The following is a 22,718-nucleotide window of genomic DNA, read 5'->3' on the forward strand; positions in this document are numbered from 1 at the left end:
CCCTGCCAGAACCTGGACTCTCTGCTGAGACTCCTGCCCTGCCAAGTGGTTCTCTATCTAGTTCCTGTGGCCGTGACAGGTGAACCTGGCAGACCAAGATTGAAAATCCACGCACAGACTGTTGTGCGGGGAAATTTCCGACGCAACCTCTGAGACGTGTCTGAAGAAAAAACGCACTGCCGGCTTCGCAGCTGAAATTGACGCAGCGCTTGCAGTGCGGCTGGGAGATCGACTCTCGCAGCTGGAGAAACAACGCGCCGCAACGGTAACGGAGGCTGGTAACGTCGCAACCCACACAGCATGGTTTTGCTATCACCGTGCGGCAGGATCTTTGACGCAAACCATGCTGGGTGTGGAAAATCGACGCACCGCTTACCTTTTTTGACGCAGACTCGCCCGTGCATGTTATTTTGATGCTACCCAGGTACTTTTCAAGGCTAACAGTGTTTTACCTTTTCACCAAAGGATTTAAGACTCTTTTGCTTTTAAAATTAATATCTTGCCTTGTGTATGTTGGATTTTTGTTGTTTTTGGTCTTTTTTTGTTTAGATAAATATTTCCTATTTTTCTAAACATTTGTTGTGTAATTTTGTAGTGTTTTCACAGAATTACTGTGTGTGTTGGTACAAATAATTTACACCTAGAACCCCTATAGTTAAGCCTGCCTGCTTGTGCTAAGCTACCAAGGGGGTGAGCGGGGGTTAACTGAGGGTTATTCTCCTTTACCCTGACTAGAGTGAGGGTCCTTGCTTGGATAGGGGGTAACCTGACTGCCAACCAAAGACCCCACTTCTAACACCCATCTTGCAGGGCTTAGATTGGCTTCTATATTTCTAGCAGGGCCTCCAGAGCCCCGGCATATGATTCCACAGTACTTTTTTGTGTCAGTCTGATCAATTATGTCTGTAGGGCTTTCCAAGTCTTAATACAATTAATTTTCTTCCTATATCTTATGAGGAATTAATAAGCCCTTCTGGCTTTGAGCAACTGCCCCCCCCCCCGGGTATTCCTTCTGTTTTAAGGGCTACAATGAGCTCTTTCTTCCTTTTAAAGCATTCCTTGTCATACCAATCATGGTAGAAATATTGCAATGTTGTTTCCCAGCTTTCTATATGGTCAAGTAGTACTTGATTGTAAGCTTTGAGGAGCAGCTTGAATGATACAATCATCTCAGGCCCAAGTGCTTTAGCCTCCACAGTCAGTGCTGGATATTTTTACCTATTTACATTCAGGATCACTTTTCAGGTATAGATACAGGTTGTATCTCATACAGTGTCTCAATTTGGGTTTCTGAGAAATCGAGCATGAGATGAAGTGGGTTGTGATCACTTTTTGTTCTCTCTTCAACCCACATGACAATGACCAAGTGCCCAGCCTCCAAATTAATCATGATGGAGTCTATAGTACTTGCTCGCTTCCCTACTCGAAAAAAAGGTATTGGGGGGTTATCAGAAGTAGTTCGGCCATTCAGTGGTGTCAGGCCCACTTTTAAAATTGTACTCAGTTACTCCACTTTCTTTGTTTATTCTGTAACCTTTAAGCAGGGGAGATGGAATCCCCCATGCAAGGCCCTGCTTCATCAATGTTTGGTCCTGCAAGACAGGGTGGAGGCTAGTGTTCAGATCCCGCATACTATTAATATTCTGGTAAGTTACCAAGGTGCAAGTAGGTAGAAGCACGTTCCTGCCTCAAGGTAGAGAGCTGCAAGTCGAGAGATGTTCAAACCACAGAAGAAATTTTAAAAGCATAAAAGTTTCTTACTTCCCACTTGGTCGTAGATTAGATCTTTAACTCATTTGTCTTTTTCCAGCTTCAAAAGTTGAATATTATTGCTTATGAAGGTTACTTTTTTTAACATTATCAGTAAAGCTGGCTTTTATCCAGATATGGAGACCACTCTTTGCTCTTCCTTTTCTCTAGCTTGTAGTGTTGGTATTGAAGGAGCTAAACCCCTCTAAGTCAATATTTTACAATACCCAAGTTTCTTGCAGGCAACAGGTGTCCTGCAGCTTTATGTAGGATACCCAGTCTGTGTCTTCCATCTTTTTATCTAACTCTACTAAGGTCCAGCCTATTATCTGAAATTAATTAACCACAAGGTGAAGGGATGACTCTTTTCCCTATAAGTTATTTCTTGCTCATCTGGCAGTATCGATCAGATCACACCTAGGATGATGTTGTAAGTTTGGAAGATTAGGGGTAGTTTTGGGCTGTCTGTCTGATAGTAGTTGTGAATCCACTGCTATGCTTTGATTTATTGCCACATAAAACCTCTGTTTCTTGAGATAATTTTTTGAAGGAAGAGGGAAAGAAGATGAAAAGAAGGACTGCCTGCTGTATTCAAGGTTAGATGATAACCGGGCCATGTTTTGAGATTCTGACTGATGCTTTTTTAATCCCACCTAAAACATAGAAAGGTTTTATTTAGTATGCAGCTTATCAACTATTACCCCCCAGGTTGACAAGTCTTTGGCGTGTTTAATAATGTGGACCACTACAGCATAATCACGCCAAAGTGTTATAGCCTGCTGCCTTCCCTGGTGGTCAACTGCGGCACAAACCTTAAGCTAATAAGATCATTAGATGTTATTTGAAGTGATCCTGATAGTGAATTAGCCAATTTGAGGATGTTACCCCTGTTAAGAATATTGTGGTTACCCACTGACTGATATAACGGAGTGAATACCAGAGCCACCTTGCCACTGGTTCCTATGCTATCCTAGGTAAAACGCCTGACCTCGCTGTGACAGCTCATTCGAAGGGGAACAAGGGTTTGTTGGACTTGGTCCTGAGTTGCTATGTGGACTGCAGTATTTGAAATCATCACTTCCTTTGTACAACTTAATATGTTAGTGGCTTCTGCAGCAAGTCTTAATATGTGGTCTTGGTTAATTGAGCAAGTGGGTTCAATGTGTAGGGGATCATCATCATTTCGCAGTTGTAAATAAACTGCATTAGATTTCAATAGATTAATGTTAGATAGAACCTCAGGATCGGTGACGCTTTCCTGAGCCATTACGGCTCCCACGCCATCTTTCATCCTGAGTTGGTTAATTGGTTGCACATCTTTCTTCCTGGATCTCTTTCCGCAAGGCTGCTTCTTATAGCTTCTAAAGCCATTGTCAGCTGTTGCCGATCTAGCCCCTGCCTGGGCTCTTGTAGCAACAATATGTCTTCCAAGACACTTCCGGAAATCTTGTGTGAGGATGCCTTATTAAGCTGACAATAACACACCCGAGGCACAGGATCCTTGCTTGCTTTGGATGGAGGTGAAGACATGGATGCCTCACACCATGTGGATGTATCAGCAGTGTGGCAAACTTGAGAAACTGTCTCTCCTTTAAAAATCTTTGAGGAAGTCACCTGGGTCGATCTCTGGCCTGAAGGGAAACTAATATTCTGTGCATGTATCTTGCACTGTTTATCACATAAGAGGCCGGAATGAGTAGGGGATGAGTGCCGAGGTGATAAGGTGGTTGACTGAGAAAAACATGGGTTGCTTAACAAGGCACCATAGTATCAGGGCTTTACCCTGAAATGTGTTTGCTGCAGTGACAAATACAGGACGCCATGCATTTGCTGATGGCTCTGTGGGCTCATGTTCCATGATGACTTCCCCATATGCCCGCTATGCTGCCCTTTTCCATGTTTTTTTAACTATTTCATGAGTTTCAGTCTAGTTGGGAGTGAGGGTTTCCTTCTTAGCCTATTTTTCTGTTTATTTGTCCTGAGGGTAGTGCTGTTGTTGGATCCCACACATCAGCATATGCAATTTGTGGGTCTTTTTACTGACTTTATTACCTAGATCATTCTTTGATCAAAGCTGGTCCGATGACGTGTTTTTGGATGGCTGGTTGGTTATCCTTGGTAACTGTTTCTTACAGCCCTCGAAAATTGTATTTATGGTGTGTGGTACCTTGAACAATCAATTCAGAATAGGAGAAGAAGGCCATACCTTGGATAGCATGACTGAGTTAGTTTAATCTTCACAGCTTCTTTGATTGCTGCCATTCTTCGCTTAATCCAAATGACTGTGTTCCGGACATCGAAGGATTGTCTTGGTAACTGTATCTGATTGTCTATTTGTTATGGCTGTGATGTCAATGCAGTGACAATTGTGTCCAGTGTACTACACATAGCTTTCAGGAGGCTTAAGATAGGTTGAGTAGGAGGTGTCTCATATACCTTCTCTGGTGCTATCAAAATCAGAGGGGGTGCCTAGCCTAGAAGATCCAATACAGAACTATGGCCGCCCGCCAAGTTGTACCCGCAGCGTTGCACTACAAAGGCATGGGCAGTGCAGGGACCCCCAGGGGCCCCGCGACTCCCCTTTCCGCCAGCCTTTTCATGGTGGTTCCTACCACCATGAAAAGGCTGGCGGGAGGGGGACTCGTAATCCCCTGGGCAGCGCTGCAAGCAGTGCTGCCCTGGGGGATTACAACCCCCGGGACCAACGTGGCAGTAAACCGCCGGTCCCGGCGGTGCGACCGCGGCGCTTCCGCCACGGTCGTAATTCCATGGATTGCACCGCCAACCTGTTGGCGGTGCATCCGTCGAAACAGCCCTGGCGGTCTTTGACCGCCAGGGTTGTAATGAAGGCCCAAATGTCTGTTGTATTCCTTTCAGCTGCACATCTGCATCGTCATTACATTTTATATTGATCAGATCTTTGTCATCCACAGGAAAACAGTCCAATGAGGATCTGGAGTCTAAAAAGAGCATGCAATTATGCTTAACTCCATTGCAGACCAAACCACAGGAGGACTGAACTAGTTCCTCTTCATTAACTGACCAGTTGATTGGACTACAATGACATATTTAGAGCCCTGGGAGAGCAAGGGGCACTCCTACGTGCGTGGTGTATTTCTGCCAACACTAAATAACTATTCAGAAATTGCGGTGGCGCCCTGCACTATTGTGGGCGTGTGTATTTTGATGCACCTTGTGGCCTCCATTCACCAGCTCGGCTGTTTGAGAGAGCCTTGTGGCTGCTATTATTAAATCCTGATATGTATGAGTGGAGTACGATGATTTGGGCTGCATGAATACAGGTAAAGAGGTGGACTGCTGCTATAGGAGAGGCAACCGCGACAGAAACATAAGAATAGGAACACCACTGGGGAAGTTAGCTAGAGCTTTCTTCGTAGGGAATCCAATTAATTTGTGATTGTGTTGACCACTGACTGCTTATGATTTGTTTTTTTGGTTATAGATGATTCTTCAAAGCATAGTTTCTCCCCTCCTTCATCACCGGCAGTGGGGCCTGGCGTAATGAATGGCATGTTAATAGCATGAAAACCATCTATTATACCTTTGCTTCCAGTGGTCAAGTTGACACTTGTTCGAGGAGTACCACCCCCCCCCCCCCCCCCAAACACCCGGTAGACCTGTCGTTGTTACTGCGTCATGATCGATTATCTAATTCATTTTAGCCGCCATTACTTTATTTAGCCTTTGTTTTGCACATTCTGATGTTGCTTGCTGTAGACCGCTTGAAGCTGTAAAGACAACAGCGGGATGGGATCCAATTGTGAAGAGCCTTGGATGTAAGCGCCTTTCCTTTATTGGCGCTAAGCAGCCCAGGTATTTACAGGGAAGAGGCACAAACGCGCTAGAAAGCTCAAGGTTTGCAGAGAATTGCAGCTCTGTTTATAAATGTACTGTAGGTGTGCTGCTGAAGACTTCTGATAGCCCTTGAGGAGGCCTTTGTAGGAGGATGTCGGGAAGATGATATTCATTTAAAACTTGGAGTTTTAGGAAGCAGGAGCCACAGAGAGCAAGACACAAGCGATGAGTTCTCAGCTCCTTCTCCATGTAGCAACAATCTGCCGATTCAGGATACAGGGAGATGGTACAGATAGCGAGGGCACAAAGCACGTGGTGCTGGGCAACACCAGGGGGAGCTTGCAGCGTTCTTGGCGAACAAAAAGCAAGCTACATAGAGGCAGTCTGGCCCTTTACCGCCCAGTACCGATGCACTCACCGCCTCGCTGCCTTGGCACCCGGCCTTCTACTGGATCCGAACGCCTTACAACCTTCCTCGGTCTTGGCTGTTCGATACCCCAGATTCGATGCCCTTGCGAGCTGCAGGCTCTGCGGGCAAAGAGGCTGCGATAAAAATTACAGGCATCAGGCTTCCGACTGCCCTTCCCTGACTCCGGCTCCTGCTGGTCCCTTCGCTGCCATTGGTTCACCAGCAGTCCTGATATAATCTTTTTCAAGATGTTTATTTTTTCCGAAGCTCTATTAAATAGATAAAGATCCACATTATGAATCCGTCTAGCAGGAGTACTGCACGTGCACTGATTTTTTACATACTTACATTTCACCATGACAAATCTGGATGTTTGAGTTAAAAACGATCTAAACAATACAACTGAACCTCAAGGCTCTACTACTGATTTTGTTACACCTATATATTGCATTTGTCATGGTGACACACCATATTCTATTAAATAGACAGGAAGAATTGGGTGTTACCGCGTTTACTGGTACAGCTCAGTTGTGACACTATTTCTTTGCTAACATAAACTTGCATGTATTACTTGCTCCTTTTACCACCGCTATAAGAACTTTTAGCTGTGGTTTCCCCAAGTTTCCATGTTATTTCCTATTCTCTTCAACACAAGTATGACTCCGTTGTCTAACCTGATTCAATCTTGTGCGGCTTGGCTTCGCTATCAATGCCAACAATACTCGGATCATTCTAAAATTGCTTTTGATGCAAATCTTTTTGCAGCTCAATTGTTTGATTGTGTGACCAACAAAGAGAGTTCGATGAGTTTTAACTATTTAAAATTAAACATGGCAATCAGAAATTTGTTGCCTCATCCATCCCCTTTCTGGCACTGGTTTGCTTTTTTGGGACTTAACTCCACCCTTGTTACATGTGTAAACAAATTGGGTATTAAAATGTATTTTACTCCGACAATAGCAGTTGTTAAATCTTGTAGTTTTCAACTAGGTATACTAAAAAGTATTTTCTATATGTACTTCTTGTCTCTGATGATGTTAATTCTCAGTGCATTAATTAATTCCCGTCGGGATTACTGCAATTAAATAAATGCTGACTGATGCAAACTTTTCATAATTAAATGTTTTGGATTAATATCATCATTAACTCAACGTGGTACACGCAAATGTTTTGTTTGTGTATTTTTTCCAAGTTTAGATTTACCATAGCTAATGTAGGCTGCATTTTAAAAAGAGTTAATGTCTGGCTGCTGTCTAGTTCCATGTTGTGTACCTTTATTTTATGAAAAACTGAACCAGCAATCTCTTTGCGCAATCCTTGATGAATGGTGCCACCGAGCACCTGCGGAAACCAGTTTAAACCAAATGTATCTCATTTTGGTGCGGATCTCTGTAAGTTCGACGGATGTGTAGATTGGGCTCATTGGGTAGTAACCTGAAAATAATATTTCTGTGTTATCTTCATGTACCCAACCCTGATTGGTCCTTGGACTAGGAATCATGTCTAGACATTATCAAGTGTTAGAAGTTGTGTAATGGCACCTAATGCAATGTAGAAGAGTCTCCAGAAGTATCTCTCCTTGACTCTTAGGCAGATGCCATTTCATGTGTCTTTAAAGCAGCTGCTTTTCAGATGCATTTAAGGCAAAACCCTTTTCCTGACTTGGCAGAGCATGGTGCTTTGTTTATGAGAGAACTGTTCTTGCTTAGCTTTCCTTTTGATACAACTTTACAATGAGTTGCATTTGATTACATGACTTTGAATTTCTTTGAATATATTGGCTAACACATATATTTATTGATTACAGCTAATTTGAAGATTTGAGTTTGTAATTTTGCTAATCCTTTATAATGTTGGAATTTAACCACTCTCTGTCTTCTCTGTGGAGTCAAATGTGCTTCAAATTTTTCAAATGTATTGAATATTGATTGTTAGCCTCAGTCGTAACTAAAAATTAATCGGAGAGAGCTTTCTGAAGGGGAATATGCACAAGAATTTGCTTGGAGCTAAGTGCTCTACCATAATATTCCTAGCTATTGTATCTGGAAAATGCTTAATTTGGAATTATGCCGCAAGATTAGTTTGGGTCTGAAATATACAGATCATATTTGCCCAGGCTTAGCTATGTTTACTGGCTCCCAGTGAAGGAGGGTGTAACATTCAAATCTCACTGCCTTGTCCATGGAGCAAATGAGCTCCAAACTTTTCATCACTGTGCAGTCGTTTCATTTAGTATAGCCCTTATCAATTGTTGAGAACTAAGGGTAAATTTCATCTTGAAGACTCTAAACATCTTTTCCCAACATTCGGAGGATTTGCTTTCTCAGTTGCTGTGACAATCATGAGGAATATCCTGCCTCTTTACCTCAGAAGGAAGATCATTTACATAATTTCAGGAAAGCCTTAAAAATCTCACTGTTTCATTATCCTCACTGACCTGACCTGGATAAGGTCAAAGGTAATACATTTTTTGCATGAGTTAGTTGGACTTAGTGCCAAGATACCTTGCAAGGACGTTAAGAAACCACTCCCTTACATGGACGTTAAAGATACTAGTTTTGTGTTTTTTAGCTCAGTGTTCCCAAGACTAGCACTATGTGGGAAATGTTGAAAGTTTATAATAAAGGTATTTGTATTGCCAATAACGAGAGTTCAAGAATGCTTTAAAGGAGCAGCTCAAAGTGCTTGAGGCTGAGAAGCAAGCGCTGTAGAAGTACATTAAGATATCTAACTGTGGTGATGCTCTTGTCAAAATGTAATTGACTCTAGAGGCATTTCAGGCTGAGAATGAAGTGAAGTTTTTGCGAGAGCCTGCACTAGGGTGAAAGACCTAGTAAAATGTTGGCTTGTCTACTAAGTAGCTCAAAAGAGGCCCCTGATGTAATGTGTTAGAAAGTAAATTATTAGTAGGGTTGCTTGTGAGTCCTCACCAACTATTAATGTAACTATTCTGTATCAGGTACAGGTAGGATACTTTAATTTAAACCTTAGCTCAGTCCTAGGTAGCTGCAGCACAGAGCAGTCATGTTTAACTCAAAGGAAAATAAGTATAAGGCATTTATCAGTACCAAAACAGTTAATAAGTAAAAAAGACGACACAATACAAATCTCACTCCAATTTAGAACAATAATACACATTTATATCTTTACATAAACACCAAAATGAAAAAATCTGATGAAACGAACAGTAGTCATGACTTTTCAAATATTTTCATAAACCACTGTAAATCATTCAAAAAGTTTCATAAATCACTGTTTTTCGCTAGTAGTGGTAGTGATCCTCAAACGCGAGGGTCTGAGTCAGAGTCAAAAATTTCAGCTAACTGCAAAGAAGCGCTGGTCAGATGCAGGGGCTGAGCCGGACTCAATCAAACTTTTACCTTCACACTTCAAAACTTTTCGTGTTCTTTTTCTTGTCGAGAGGCTCGTTGGCTGGGTCCTCTGCAACTCAGTTCTGGCACTGACCTTGACTTCATTAGACAGGCAAAATTCAGCTGGCTAGAAAGAGACTTGGTTCTTAACAGGACTTTGCAGCTATCCACAAACCACCAAAACATTTCCGTTTGTGCAATCTTAAGTCAGTGGCCCAGGGAAGCTTCGACCACAATGGGGAGCTGAGTGGTGAGGGTGTGGCAGCCTCTGGTTCTTTTTAAAATATGTTATATTTGAGCTCTAAGCGCAAAAGTTTGCAATTCTTCTGAGGAGAAAAGAGTGCACTGTGGCACCAACCAAGTGTTCAGGAATTGTACAACACCTCTTGGGGCTGGGCTGCACCAGTTGAGTGTGCTGCATGTCCAGTTTTAACTGGTCTGCTGGACACTTTTCAGATTCAAACCCACTTTAGCTTTTGCGTTCCTGGAGCTCAACAGGAGGCTAGCCAACTATCCTTTGGAGTCCACTCACTAGTCCTTGACGCAAGGGAGAGGATACAATTAACTCTGTTTGAACCTGGTAAATACAACACCCAATACATCCTAGAAGTTGTAATCTCATACAATTCAGACAGTAAGGTTTTGTTAGGATAATTGCCAGTCTCTTGAGCCCATTAATTCCAGCATTGGTCCTGCTAGTATTGTGCACATCATACCATATGCATAATCTCTGCTCTCCTGCATCAGGTGGACCCACAACTGCAACCACGTACGATATTCCCTGTGGCTGTGAACATGTTAGATGTACTTAAATTGGACTTATTGGTGGAGGTGTTGCAACACATCGGTGTGGTTGAATGTCTCATTAAATTCATCTCGTACCTCCACACTTGGCCAGAGGTAAAGGCTCAGACTAACAGTATGATTTATGGGGAATGATATAAGGGGAAATTCATGCAAGGGGGGCTAGCAGGTAGGGGTGTGTCATACTGCCACTTCTGTTCACAAGAGTAACGGAGCAACTTACTCGCTTACTGCTTGAGATTTATTGACCTGCAGGATTGGCTGTTCACAAGCAACAGTTATTATTGCTGACAACATATTTTATGTCAAAATCTAGTTTTAAATCAGTCATCTATATTTTGTGATTGATAGAGCATCTGTATTTGTGATCAGCACCTGAGTCTATAGATCATCTGGCGGAATATATAGGTGTTCCCACTTAAAGACGCCACTCAGTGGTTTAAGTTAGAATTCCCACTCCAGTGGAAGGCAGGCTACATCAAACATCAGAGAAAGGCAGTTTGTAGAGATGCTGCTGTGATGGTCAGTGAAAACTATTGAATAGTAGTGGGGAAAGAGGAGAGTGGTGAAAAGTGGATAGAACTTACTTTTTCCTTAATCTTTCACAAAATCATGAACAATATTGTGGCTCTTCCTGAATTATTGTACGAGTTTCTCATCTTAACAATACTCCCAACTATCCTAAGTTTATATCACTCCTAATTCAACAGGTATCGGCAGGTACACAAGTTAGAATTATGTCCTGAATTTATAACATGCCAAAGGTGATCTGAGGGTCTCAGACTTTGAACTGTAGTATCAAGCCTGCAATAGTGTAATGAAACCTTAGGACTCCCCTGCAAGATACTGTGAGGGGGTCATTACACACAATCACCCCACTGTCTACCATTTTCAAGCCCCTCACCCCTGTACACTATAGACAACATAGCAGCACGACCTTCAGTGACACAATTGGCTTTCAAGGAGATCCATATTTTCTGCAGTTAGGGAGGCATCCGGGCATATCTAAACTGTTTTGGTGTTATTGATTTATAGAGTGTATAGGTGCACCAAAATGATAACTTTATGGTAATATGGAAGGAAGCCAGGGAATAGACATGAAAATATGAGCATATCAAAGGTGACCGTGCTGTCTTTTTGCTCCTGAAAAGTCAATTCACAATTCACCAGTGGACCTTGTTACGTCATTATACATCTCTCACATTTCTCAGTTCCATTTTACTGTTTGCCTTTCATTTCCAGCACTCATTTGTTCTCCTCCTTTTCTGCTTCAAACGTATGACCCAAGCTGTCATTCTTCTACCGTTTCACCCTCTTACCATCATATTAAGCCCTGCTGTCTCCTGCACTCCTGCTGTTTACTCAGTGCTTTATTTGTAAAAGAATAAGTGCTGAGGCCCAAAGTTTTGCTCTGGAGCTGCAGCTGGTGCTATCGAAGGTTGGAGTGCAGAATAACAAGACTGCATATTCTTGATTCCATCTTGTGTTTTTAATCTCGCACCAGACACTCCCTGCTTCTTAATTTCACTCTTGCCTATTCTTTTTTATCACTGCTTTTTCCCTTTGTAACTGTTTTTCCATATTTCTTTTCCTCCTTCTTTCTCTCTTTTATGTTTTTCTGTCTCTTGTTTTGGATCAAAGTCTACTCAGGAAAAATGAGTACCGGTCTCCATAAATAGGTGCCGGGGTCCACTCACGCAACCACTGGCACAAATTAAGTACTGCCTCTATCACAGTCATTCTCATTTCCATCATTATCAGTTTTCCATCCTCCCTCCTTCCTCTTCTCCTCTCAGTTGCCCTCTCAGTTCCACCTCTATCCTCTTACTTCATCCACTTCTTCCATTTTTCAGATCCCCTTCCAATTTGCACCTCTTATTCTCATGACTTTATGATGTTCCCTAACATACCAACTTCTTGTTCTCTCACATATGTGAAAGACAATTTTGCACTGTTCTCTATTCCTTCTTTGAACCTCCATCTCTCATTTACTACAGCTATTCAAATTAGAAACGTACCTCCAACTCCATAACTCTTGTTATCTAAACCTTATCTTTACCTATCCAATACTTATCCCTATCTTTCCAATTTCTTTTTCACCTGTCTCTCATTCTCCCCTCCATCCTCCCATTTGCGTTCAACCTGAACATGTCTGTTCTCTAATACCCCTAACAGCAACTCTCCCATTCACATCCAATCTTATCTTTGAACACTAAGGGCATGGTTTATACTTTGGCGGATGAGATGCTCCACCATAAACACAAAGGATATCCTGTCTGCCATACTACAATTATATTAAATCCTACGACATTTGCAATACAGCGGATGGGATATCTGTCACATTTGTGATGGAGTAGCTCAGCCACCAAACGCCAAATGAGGCCCTAACTATCTGTCTTCAGATCATATCCTACTTCTAGACATTTTTTAGGACAAACTTCATTACCTTGTATAAATTCACATTATATTTATCACAACATTCCTGTACATTCGAACACTGCATGATATAATGATACGTTTATCATGCAAGACACTGTGTAGGGACACAAACTGGACCTGGTATAGAAGAACAATTACTCTGCATATTGCTAACTTTATTCCCTCCCCTCCACTGCGTTCTAACAAAACTGCACCACCTCTCGGTAAGCATGGGCATGTGATGTGTTGTGTGGGAGAGTGTGTGTAAATTCCTGCTAGTATCTGCAAAGTAGCAGTGTTTGACCTGTCAGCTCTTGGGGTGGTTTCAAATATTTTTTTTGCTTCTGCCCTCCTGTTTTGGATCCTGTGCTGAATTTCATTTTTGCTGGCTTTAGGACTCTGCACACTTTACCACTGCTGACCACTGCTAAAGTGCAAGTGCTCTCTATCTAAATGGTACTGGTGATTGGTTTATCCATGATTGGCAAATTGATTTACCAGTAAGTCCATAGTATAGTGCACCGGGGGTGCCCAGGTCCTGTAAATCAAATGCTACTTGTGGGCCTGCATTACTGGTTGTGATACCCACATGAGTAGCCCTGCAAGCATATCTCAGGCCTGCCACTGCAATGTCTATGTGTGCAGTTTTAAACTGCCATTTCAACCTGGCAAGTGAACTCACTTGCCAGGCTCAAACATTCCCTTTTACTACATGTAAGTCACCCCTGAGGTAGGCCGAAGGCACCTCCGTGGGTAGTGGGCAGCGTATTTAAAAGGTAATCCATGTACTGGTGGGTTTCATATTACCTGATAGTGAAATATTGCTAAATTTGTTTTTCACTATGGCAAGGCCCATCTCCCAGGTAGGGTAACATGGGGATTGCCTTGAAATATCTTTTAAGTGTAATTTCCCATTGGGAGCGGATAGAGATATGGAGTTTGGGGTATCTGAACTCACAATTTAAAAATATATCTTTTGGTGAAGTTGTTTCTTAAATTGTAAGTTTGAAAATGCCACTTTTAGAAAGAGGGCATTTTCTTGCGTAACCATTCTGTGCCTCTGCCTGTCTGTGAAATAAACGTCTGGGTCAGGATGACAGTTGGGCTGGTCTTGTGCACTACAAAGACTTTCCTTTGAAGTTTGTCTACTTCAAAGTCAGAAATTAGTATAAGTATTGGACTGCTGACTTCACAACCTGAGAACACTTCTGGGCTGAGGACATTCTGCCTGAAAGAAGAGCTGGATGCTGTAGGAGGGAATGCCACTCTGCCTTTTGCTTTGCTGTGCTGGCCTGCTGCCTGCTGCTTCTGTCCTGGGACTGAATGTACTGTACTTTGCTTTCTACATCCTGCTTCCAAACGTTCTCCAAGGGCTTGGACTGAGATTGCCTCCTGTTACAAAGTCTAAGGGACATCAAAGACGTCATCTGCCACCACCTGGGCTCTCTTGTTCAGAGGCCTGACTTGCCAAGTGGTGCCAAATCCAGTTCCTGCGCCCTTAAGAATGTGCTCTGGTGCAACCAAGAAGAAACCAAGCACATCGACTCCAGAGCGACTTCTGAACCGAAGCCGCTGTCTAACTCTACACCACTGCCTGCACTGGAGCCGTGGTCCCTGCTGAGTGCAACGACCTTGATCTATGCCACAGGCCCAAAGCTGCCACAGCGCCTTCCGAATCCTACCACATCGTGAATCCTGAGTGCCATGACATCAATGTTCATAACACCTGACTCCGCCACAGCACCTGTGGCCCCGTGGTGTAATCACAACACCACGAAGTCAACGCCTCATGTCTTGACCTGCAAGATTCATCGGCTCTGCTGGATCATAAGGAACCAATGCCTCAGCTCCACTGCCTAGCAGTAAGGAACCAACGCCTCACCAATATTGGCTATTTTTCTAAACTGCTGTGGAGTTCTTTTGTGGTGTTTTCACCATGCTACTGTGTGTGTACAAATACTTTACACATTGCCTCTGAGATAAGCCTAACTGCTCGTGCCAAGCTAGCAAGGGGGTGAGCGGGGTTAACTTGGATGTGTGACTACCTAACCATGACTAGAGCGAGGAGCCCTACTTTGACAAGGTGTAAACCCCTGCCAACTAGAGACCCCATATCTAACAAGCAGGAAATGACAATGGTATATCTGTGATTTGGAGGGGGGCTCCTGTATCCTACAGAGTTAAGAAAAAGGGGTAGTGTGCGTGCCTTCACCTACCATGATAGAGGGAAGGTGGACCAGCCTATAGTGTGGCTAGGATGTTCTCAGTGGGCATAGAGAGGACATCCATGTTTATCACTCTTCAACCGGTACTTCATCCTGCGCCTTCAATCGTCTAGAAGGGCATTTCATTAAAGTGAGATGGGCTTCTTTTGTAGACCTCTATACAGCTCCCGCCTTAACGTCCCACTTTCCGCTAGTCCCCAATGTGCAAGTTTTTCCTGCCACTGAGCCACCCATGGAGCCCTTGTAGATTTCTAGCTTCTAGTCACTTCACCAGTAACAAGGCCAAATCAATGAAGCATAGTGCCACTTTTGAGCTCTTTGGTCTCGGATGTAAGCCTAAGAGACAGTGTGCTGGTGTATCCCACCTATTAATTCTGTCAAGGCTGCTGATATCTCCAAACAATAGGCTGACAATGAGGGGCATGCCCATAACATATGCATAAGGTCAGCGTCTTCTGCATGATAATGAGGGCACGCCGGAAAGGCTGTCGGAAACATGTTGTTAAGCCTGTGCAGAGTAAAATATGTTCTATATAATATGGAGAATTGGATGAATTTACATCTCAAGTTACTTGAGACTTTTTTTGGTTATTCCAACACATACGCCACTTTCTTTGTCCGATAATTCCCGGATAAGATCAGCCTCCCATTTAGAGCTTAAGATAACCAACAGTGTCATGAGGTGGGCCTGGAGCCCATGACAGAACCAGCGTACTCGGGGGCATATTTATCATCTATTTTCACCAAATTAGCGCCATTTTTTTTACTCTAATTCAGTGCAAAACTAACTCCTTATTTATACTTTGGCGCCAGACCCGTCTAGCGCCAAATTTATGGAGTTAAAGTCATTTTTTGGATGTGGAAACCTACCTTGCCTTAATGAGATGCAAGGTAGGCGTTCCCGTGCAAAAAAATTACTCTATTGCCTTAACGCCATATTTATACTCCTGTGCAAAAATGGTGCACAGGAGGGAGGATGGGTCAAAAAATGGTGCAGAGCTTGCTTTGCCCCATTTTTTAACACCTGGGTCAGGGCAGGCGTTAGGGGACCTGTGGGCCTATTTCCATGGTGGAACACCATGGAATAAGCCCGCCGGTGCCCTCCCCAGGCCTCAGGCACACCCCCACCCACACCAGAGGGACAAGGGAGGATGGGGGACACCATCCTAGGTATCCCAGGTAAGTACAGGTAAGTATTTTATTGTATTTTTTAAAGTGCCATAGGGGGCCCAGAAATGGGCTCCCATACATGGCACAGGGTGCAGTGGCCATGCCCAGGGGACCCTGGTCCCCTGTGCTGGCCATTGGGGTGGTGGGCATGACTCCTGTCTTTTCTAAGACAGGAATCATGTGTTATGGATGGTTTTGCTTCAGAAAAAGACTCTAGGCAGGTTAGAGTCATTTTTTTTTTACTTTAACCTGCCTAACATCATTTTTGGGTGCAAAGCCCCCTTCTTCCATACAACCAGCCCCACCCGACTAACGTCATTTTTTTTTACACTAGCCTACCCTTTGCACTGGCTTGCACCATTCCAAAAATATGGTGCCCGGCTGGTGCACAGAAATGGTGCAAGCCAGTGCTAAACTTTTTGGTGCAAAACTGTGTTAGTGCAGTTTTGCACCAAAAAGTATAAATCAGGGCCTCGGTGTCTACCATGTACCATGGTATGTATGCCTAAAGCAGTTCATGCTTCACTGGTTGCCTCCCATGTGGTGCCCAGTACTGCCAGACATAACAAAGAATGCGCGTGTTAGCTAGAAGTCTTCTGGTAACCCATGTGCATGTGAAAAATCATTATGAGACAACAACACTCCATCCTGAAACAAGTAACAAGGAACCCACCCTCAGTACCCCCTCACACATCCAAGGGCTTAGCCTATGTGCCGTCAGTGTGACTGAAGATGTGAGGAGACTGAACAGTCTTTTTTTGGTGCACATGGCACCATAAAACCAGTATATCTCATTGCTATCCTCCAATAGGTCAGGGTTATACGCAGTAAAAGGAAGCCTGTTGGGGATACAGCTACACTACTAGAGGCTTACTTTACAATGACCCCCTCCCCATCCAACCTAGCATGATGTTTAACAATCTAAACACCCATGGCAGCACTATAATCAGCAAGTTCAGATATTGGTACAGCAGGTGCAGCAACATGACCATCTTTGCCAGTGCCAAGAGTCCCGCCACTGACAGGGGCAGTGTGATCCAGAGTCTGATATGGGATTGCAGTGAGTTGATTGTGTGGATGAGGTTACCCTCCAGGAGGTCCTGAGTTTTGTGATAGATTTGATTGCCTAGGTACCGGAACATGTGTGGCGCTATCTGAATAGGTGTTGTTCCAAGCTGCAGTGTAGGTTCTGTATATGTGGCAGCAAAGGAGAATGCACATGATTTCGCTGCATTTACATGGAGTCCCAATAGCTCCCCAAATACAGTCAGCAACTGGGCTACTCTATTGAGTCCCTCATGGATGTTTTTAAAATATAGTACCATGTAATCGGCACAGAAGGACACTGAATGTATTGTGCGGTCTCTGGGATCCCCCACTCCCCAGCATGCTGACAAATCTGTTGGGCGATAGGTTCAATGGGCAGTATAAATAGGAGCAGCAAAAAGGGGAAGCCCTGCTGAATTCCATGTGATATAATCAGAGATGTAAGGCCATGTCCAGGCCCTGGCCCTGGGTGCCCTGCTTAACAGTTGCACCCTCTAAATGTTTCCTGGGGGTATTTCGTATCTGGCCATCGTAGCTATCATGAAGTCCCTCCCCAGGGTGCCAAAGGCCTGACAGATATCCAGGGACAGACAGACAGCAAATGGCTACTACTCTTGAGCGGCATCCATTATATGAAACAAGTGATGGATATTTAGGGAGGTGCTACGTCGAGGAACAAAGCCAGTGTGCAATAACCTCTGGTGCAACAGGAGCAGCTTACAAACTAGGATTTTACTTAGGGTTTTATATTCCATGTTCAACAATGACATTGGTCTATGCATACGAGGTGAGCTCTGTGGGTGGCTTGCCGGGCTTCAGTAACTTGCGTTTCAGGCGTGTGAGGTCCTGCAAGACCTCTCTTCTGGCCCCCACTACAGCCCCAACGGATGTGCCTCTGACCACCACCTCTAAGGCCTCCCACTCCACTAAAGGAGAGGAGGCCATACCAGAATTTTCAGACAAATATGTATCAATGCAGATGGCCATTGTTTCCATCTTCAAGCAATGCTCGCCGCAGAAGCCAGGTGGGAATTGGGGCAGGAACTCGGCCCTATCAAAGCGTTGTCTCTAGGGGATTGTGGCAGGATATTGTCTTCCCTAAATAAGTGGCATGTGTAATGCTAGAAAGCAGGTGTGTATTGCAGAGAAACCGATCAAGGTGGGAATGTAGTGTGTGGGGGGAGAATAAAATGAGTATTTCCTAATTTCTGAGTTGAGGCTGTACCATATATCAGAGAGATTCCAACCCTCTAGCCCCTGTCTCAGTGTTTTCACCTGTCGCACGGGGACTGTGCCGGGTAAGGGGGGTGGATGTGAGCGGTTGAGTGTCATGTCCAGAACTGAGTTAAAATCCCCACCTGTTACTCACAAGTATGATGTCCAGTCTGCCCACACTGAAAGGTGTGCTAAGAACAAATCCTGTTTCATATATATATATATTAAAATCAATAAATCTATAAATCTTGGGTAACAAAATACCTAAAGATGCATGCAGTGTCCCAGAGGAGTAGAAGATGTAAATCGCTGCAGCGACGTAGAGACATGCACAGTAGCAGGTACTGAATTCTTTCTTTGGTTATTATCTCTGCCCATTTCATTTGAAAGGTTGTTGCACATGAAATTGGGATGTTTTTTGTGGGTTTTTTTTTTTTGTAAAAGGTAATAGTTACACACAAACTTTCACTGATCTTGAACAGTCAGTGCACGTGGAAGGCAGAGAGCCAGCGAGGAAGGAAAGCAGAGAGCCAGTGAGGACCCAGCTCCCTGAGGGTGCACAAAACGTTCGAGGAGTCAGATGCCTGCTGGAGCATAGGAACTATGTGATTTTGTTTGCAGACGTGATAGAGGGTCTTTGAAATGGCTGTTTCTGTAGAGTTCATGAGGTATCTGAGAAATCACCTCAATGGATGAACAAGGAGTCTGTGAAGGACCAGATCCATGAGACGTCAGAGTATGTGAAGGTCTAGCTCCGAAGAAATACAGCATCTGGGAGGGGCCAGCTCCCTGACAGAAAACAAGATTTGTAAATGGCATCGCCTAAAAATGACAAAGGCTCTGTGAGGGGCCCACTCTCACGTGACATTGGATCTGGGTCAGTGAAGGGGGCAGCTCCCTAAGAGGATGCTGCATTGGTCAGGAGGCCAACTCTAAATTTGTAAGCAAACTTGCCTTTCTAATTGGCATATACACTCTTGTTTATCCCTGCCCACTCCGTCCTTGGGGCTGAGACAGGCACTGTATATACACGCATACACCCACTCGCAGACACCCATTTCTAGATGCCTCGTTAGGCCCCCTCACGCTCCCTGGTCAGTCCAGTCCCGGCCTTGAATTCTCGGCAGCCCTTTACCTAGACATTAAAAGTTGCCACAAGACCTTTGACACCATCCTTTGATGTCTGTAATCCATATCCCAAAACGTCCACAGCAATAGATCTCTCTTGCCCTTAACTTTGAACTCCACCTACCCCTAACCCTTTATAGCACTAGAGAGTACTTTTTAAACATTTTTTCATTTTACTGAAAAGTAAAAAAAACAAGCTTACAACGTGGAATTTATACAGATATATACAGTGGACATAATTTTCACATCACCTTGTGCCTCTACTGTCCATACGTGATCCCTGACGCAATGTCACACCCTTGTACACACATAGAGCACCCTCTGATTCATTGAACGTGCTCCTGCTAAAAACCCTTTCTCCCTTACACAAAAAATAACTCCACTGCCCTACCTGGGATACTTCCCCACTTTACAGCTTCTCAGGAAACGTGCATGTGAAAATACTGGCTTGTGGGTGGGTTGTATGCAGTGCTTAATTTGTGCTTGTTGTTGGACAGCCACTTATTTTTGATTTTTCTGCCTCTAGCATTTACAGCGAGAAAAAGACATGGATGGGACAGACGGAGGAAGAGAAAAACGAAAAAGCATCACAATGGGACAAATCAGAAATCTTCAAGAGTGTGAGCTGAAGGGGTAGGGAGTGGATGTAAATGGATTAAAGAGGCCCGAGATGCCTTCAGGATTACTCTGCCTCAATATTCCGTGTTCGCACATTTAATTGCAGCAGCCGCGTGTTTAAGAGGAGGGCTTTGGGTACCGGTACGTTTTTATTTACAGATTAAGCACCGGTTGTATGTTGTAGTACAAGGTTGTAGATCTTGAAGTGTACAATTGAGTCTGTAAAGTTGTGAGGGAAGGCGAGAGTATTTCACAATCTGTTGGGCCATGAGTTCGTTTAGGATGGATATGGAAATGTAAACAGTTGGGACTGGCCCGAGGGTCAGCAGGCCTGTCCTGAGCAGTGGCATAACAAGCAGTGGTGTAGCAATAGATCCATGGGGCCGAATGCAGTCTGGGAAAATGGCCCATTTGACTACTGTTGGGATGGTAAAACACAGTAAATATTCAGGGTTCAGCGTGCCCCTAATCCCTCTGGGCCCCAGTGCCACTGCACCAGCTACACTATTGATAGCTATGACCACTGATAGCAAATGTCGCAGGGGCCATAAATCAAGCAAGGTAAATTGGTCTCCGATCGCAGGGCTTGGTAATAAACAACAGCTTTAACGCAAATTCCCTGAGCCTGGTGCCACTGCACCTGCTGCACTACTGATAGCTTTGTCCGTGGCAGAGTTATGTGCCGGGCGTGAAGGCTGCGAACACCTCAGACTGACTGCCATCTCCTTTCTTTAATTCCATCCTGCAATAAAGCCGATTCATTTGATTTTTAAACATCTCTTCAATCTGGCAGCACAAAGTGTGTTGTGCCTCACATTGCTTTGTTCTTTCAAAGCTGACTTCCGGGGTGGCAGAATGTATTCTCATTGTCTCTGTGATTGGTGGTGCTCAGCCTGCCTGCATCACCTGCCCACTGCTTTCAATCACACATATAGTGAAAGTGGGGTGAGCATAGCTGCATCTTGGATGCACGAGGTACCGTTGTAAAATAGGGGCAGGCCTGCACATATAAGGGTGCAGCAGTAGCAGAATTACTGCACGCCTGCTGCTGTTTATTTTTCCAGGGGCGACATCTCTGTTAGGGCGGAGGAGGGTCGCCTCTCTCCCCTCCCCCCAATCAGCGGCAGCTGCAAAACCTTTAAAAGTAAACAATAATAAACTTTGTTTATTATCAGTTTCTTTTAAAGGGGCATGGCCACGGGGTGACGGGACTCCCCCTCAGAGCGCCTGTGTCTTTGGCCAGCCAACTCAGGTCGGCTAAACACACATGCGCAATAGGCTCTCTCCAGCCCAGCAACTGTGTTGCTGGGCTGGAGAGAACCTGCATAAGGTCCCTGTCTGCATGGGAGCGTCCTGGCTGGGCGCTCCCAGCCAATCCAGATGCTGCTTTGAGCAGCGTCAGAATTGGCCGCAGTGCAGGCTTGGAGCCTGTGCCTGCAGCAGGTTGATGCAGAGGAGACAGAGGAGCGGGGCGGCCTGCGTGCAGGTAAGTTTATTTTTCAATTTTTTAATTTTATGATTATTTCCCCCATAGTGAACCCCACTGCTTACCCTCCCGCGCGCCGCCCTGCCCTCTTTAACACCCGCAAGCCACAACTGTTTTTGACACCTGTTCCAGAGCAGATGAGCCTCAGCCAGCCTGTCTACTCAATACTTACATTTTTCAGTTTCTTTATTTAATGGCTTGGCTGCATTTCAGCAGGTGCTAGGTGCCCCCCCCTGACATGAAAGAAGTGGGTGTCCCCTGGCCTGGTCTGCGAGAGCACTAAAATTAGGCAGAAATGGGGAAACTATATGACGTAAACCAGGAACAAATTATGTCTGGATACTGACTGCCCATTCCGGCCTGTTTTAAATTAAAATTTGATGGTGCAATGCAATAATTACAGCCAGAAATAGTAATTCCAGTCTTGTTCATTCCGGACCTCCCTGTACGTCTCTACTCGTAATCAGGGCCATTACATGAAATATTTAGTACGTACATTTGCAGACTCCGACATCCGGTATTTGCACAAGCCCCGTTCCAATCACTGCCGCGCATCTAGTCCTATGGTCACAGTAGCCGAGTTCCCAGTTGTTGCCGCCACAAACCTCCCATTCCTGCCTGGCACAGTGTCTGCAGCAACCGCATGGATCTATCGCCCAATTGCCCGGGCAAGGAGTTGACTCAGGAAGGCATCTGCTTTTGTCACACTCTGTACAGTTGTAGGCCTTCACATATCGAAGCACAACAAAGCACACAAGTCCAAATAATACTCTGAAACCCATTGTTCTGTGCAGCAGTCGATTCTAAAACAAAATGAGCCAAGGTAGCTGTTTTATATACTCGCAAACAAGATTGTGTAACACTTTTCTGAACTAGACTCAGTTACCTTTGGTTACTCACGACGTCACTTTTGTTTGAGAAAGAATGGATAAAGAGCATATTTACACGGACTAGTTAAACAGAGCGTTGACTTCACGGACATCATCTGGGCACTATTTTTCTTAAGCGCACACTTTGGACATTTGAGTGCCATATTTCTGCGCAGCACAGTCCTCGGCCAGAATGTTTTCTTAAAATGTGGTTACAAGTTAGATTAAAATGTATTTAACTCTAATTCCCTTTATTGGCTTTAACGATGTTAATGCAAGCACTCTTCATCAATTTGAGGCAGTTCGCGGTTAGGCCCTCATAACTTTTTGTCCACATAAGCTACCCACACCGAATTTGCGCCCATTTTTTTCCAACATGTAGATTCTTGAGGT

The 22,718-nt window shown here is 44.2% G+C and overlaps 1 protein-coding gene across 1 annotated transcript in view; it reads right to left on the minus strand.

Moving 5' to 3' along the window:
• LOC138302144 (cysteine-rich motor neuron 1 protein-like) overlaps positions 1 to 22,278 on the minus strand; it is a 106,238-nt gene extending 83,960 nt beyond the window's left edge. The window contains exon 1 of the mRNA XM_069242507.1: positions 21,953 to 22,278. Coding sequence (XP_069098608.1) covers positions 21,953 to 22,238 — 286 coding nt within the window. The 5' untranslated portion in view covers positions 22,239 to 22,278. The remainder of the gene's footprint in view (positions 1 to 21,952) is intronic.
• Between the last annotated feature and the right edge of the window lie 440 nt (positions 22,279 to 22,718).

This window comes from Pleurodeles waltl, chromosome 6 (genome assembly GCF_031143425.1).
Source record: "Pleurodeles waltl isolate 20211129_DDA chromosome 6, aPleWal1.hap1.20221129, whole genome shotgun sequence".
Taxonomy (NCBI): Eukaryota; Metazoa; Chordata; class Amphibia; order Caudata; family Salamandridae; genus Pleurodeles; species Pleurodeles waltl.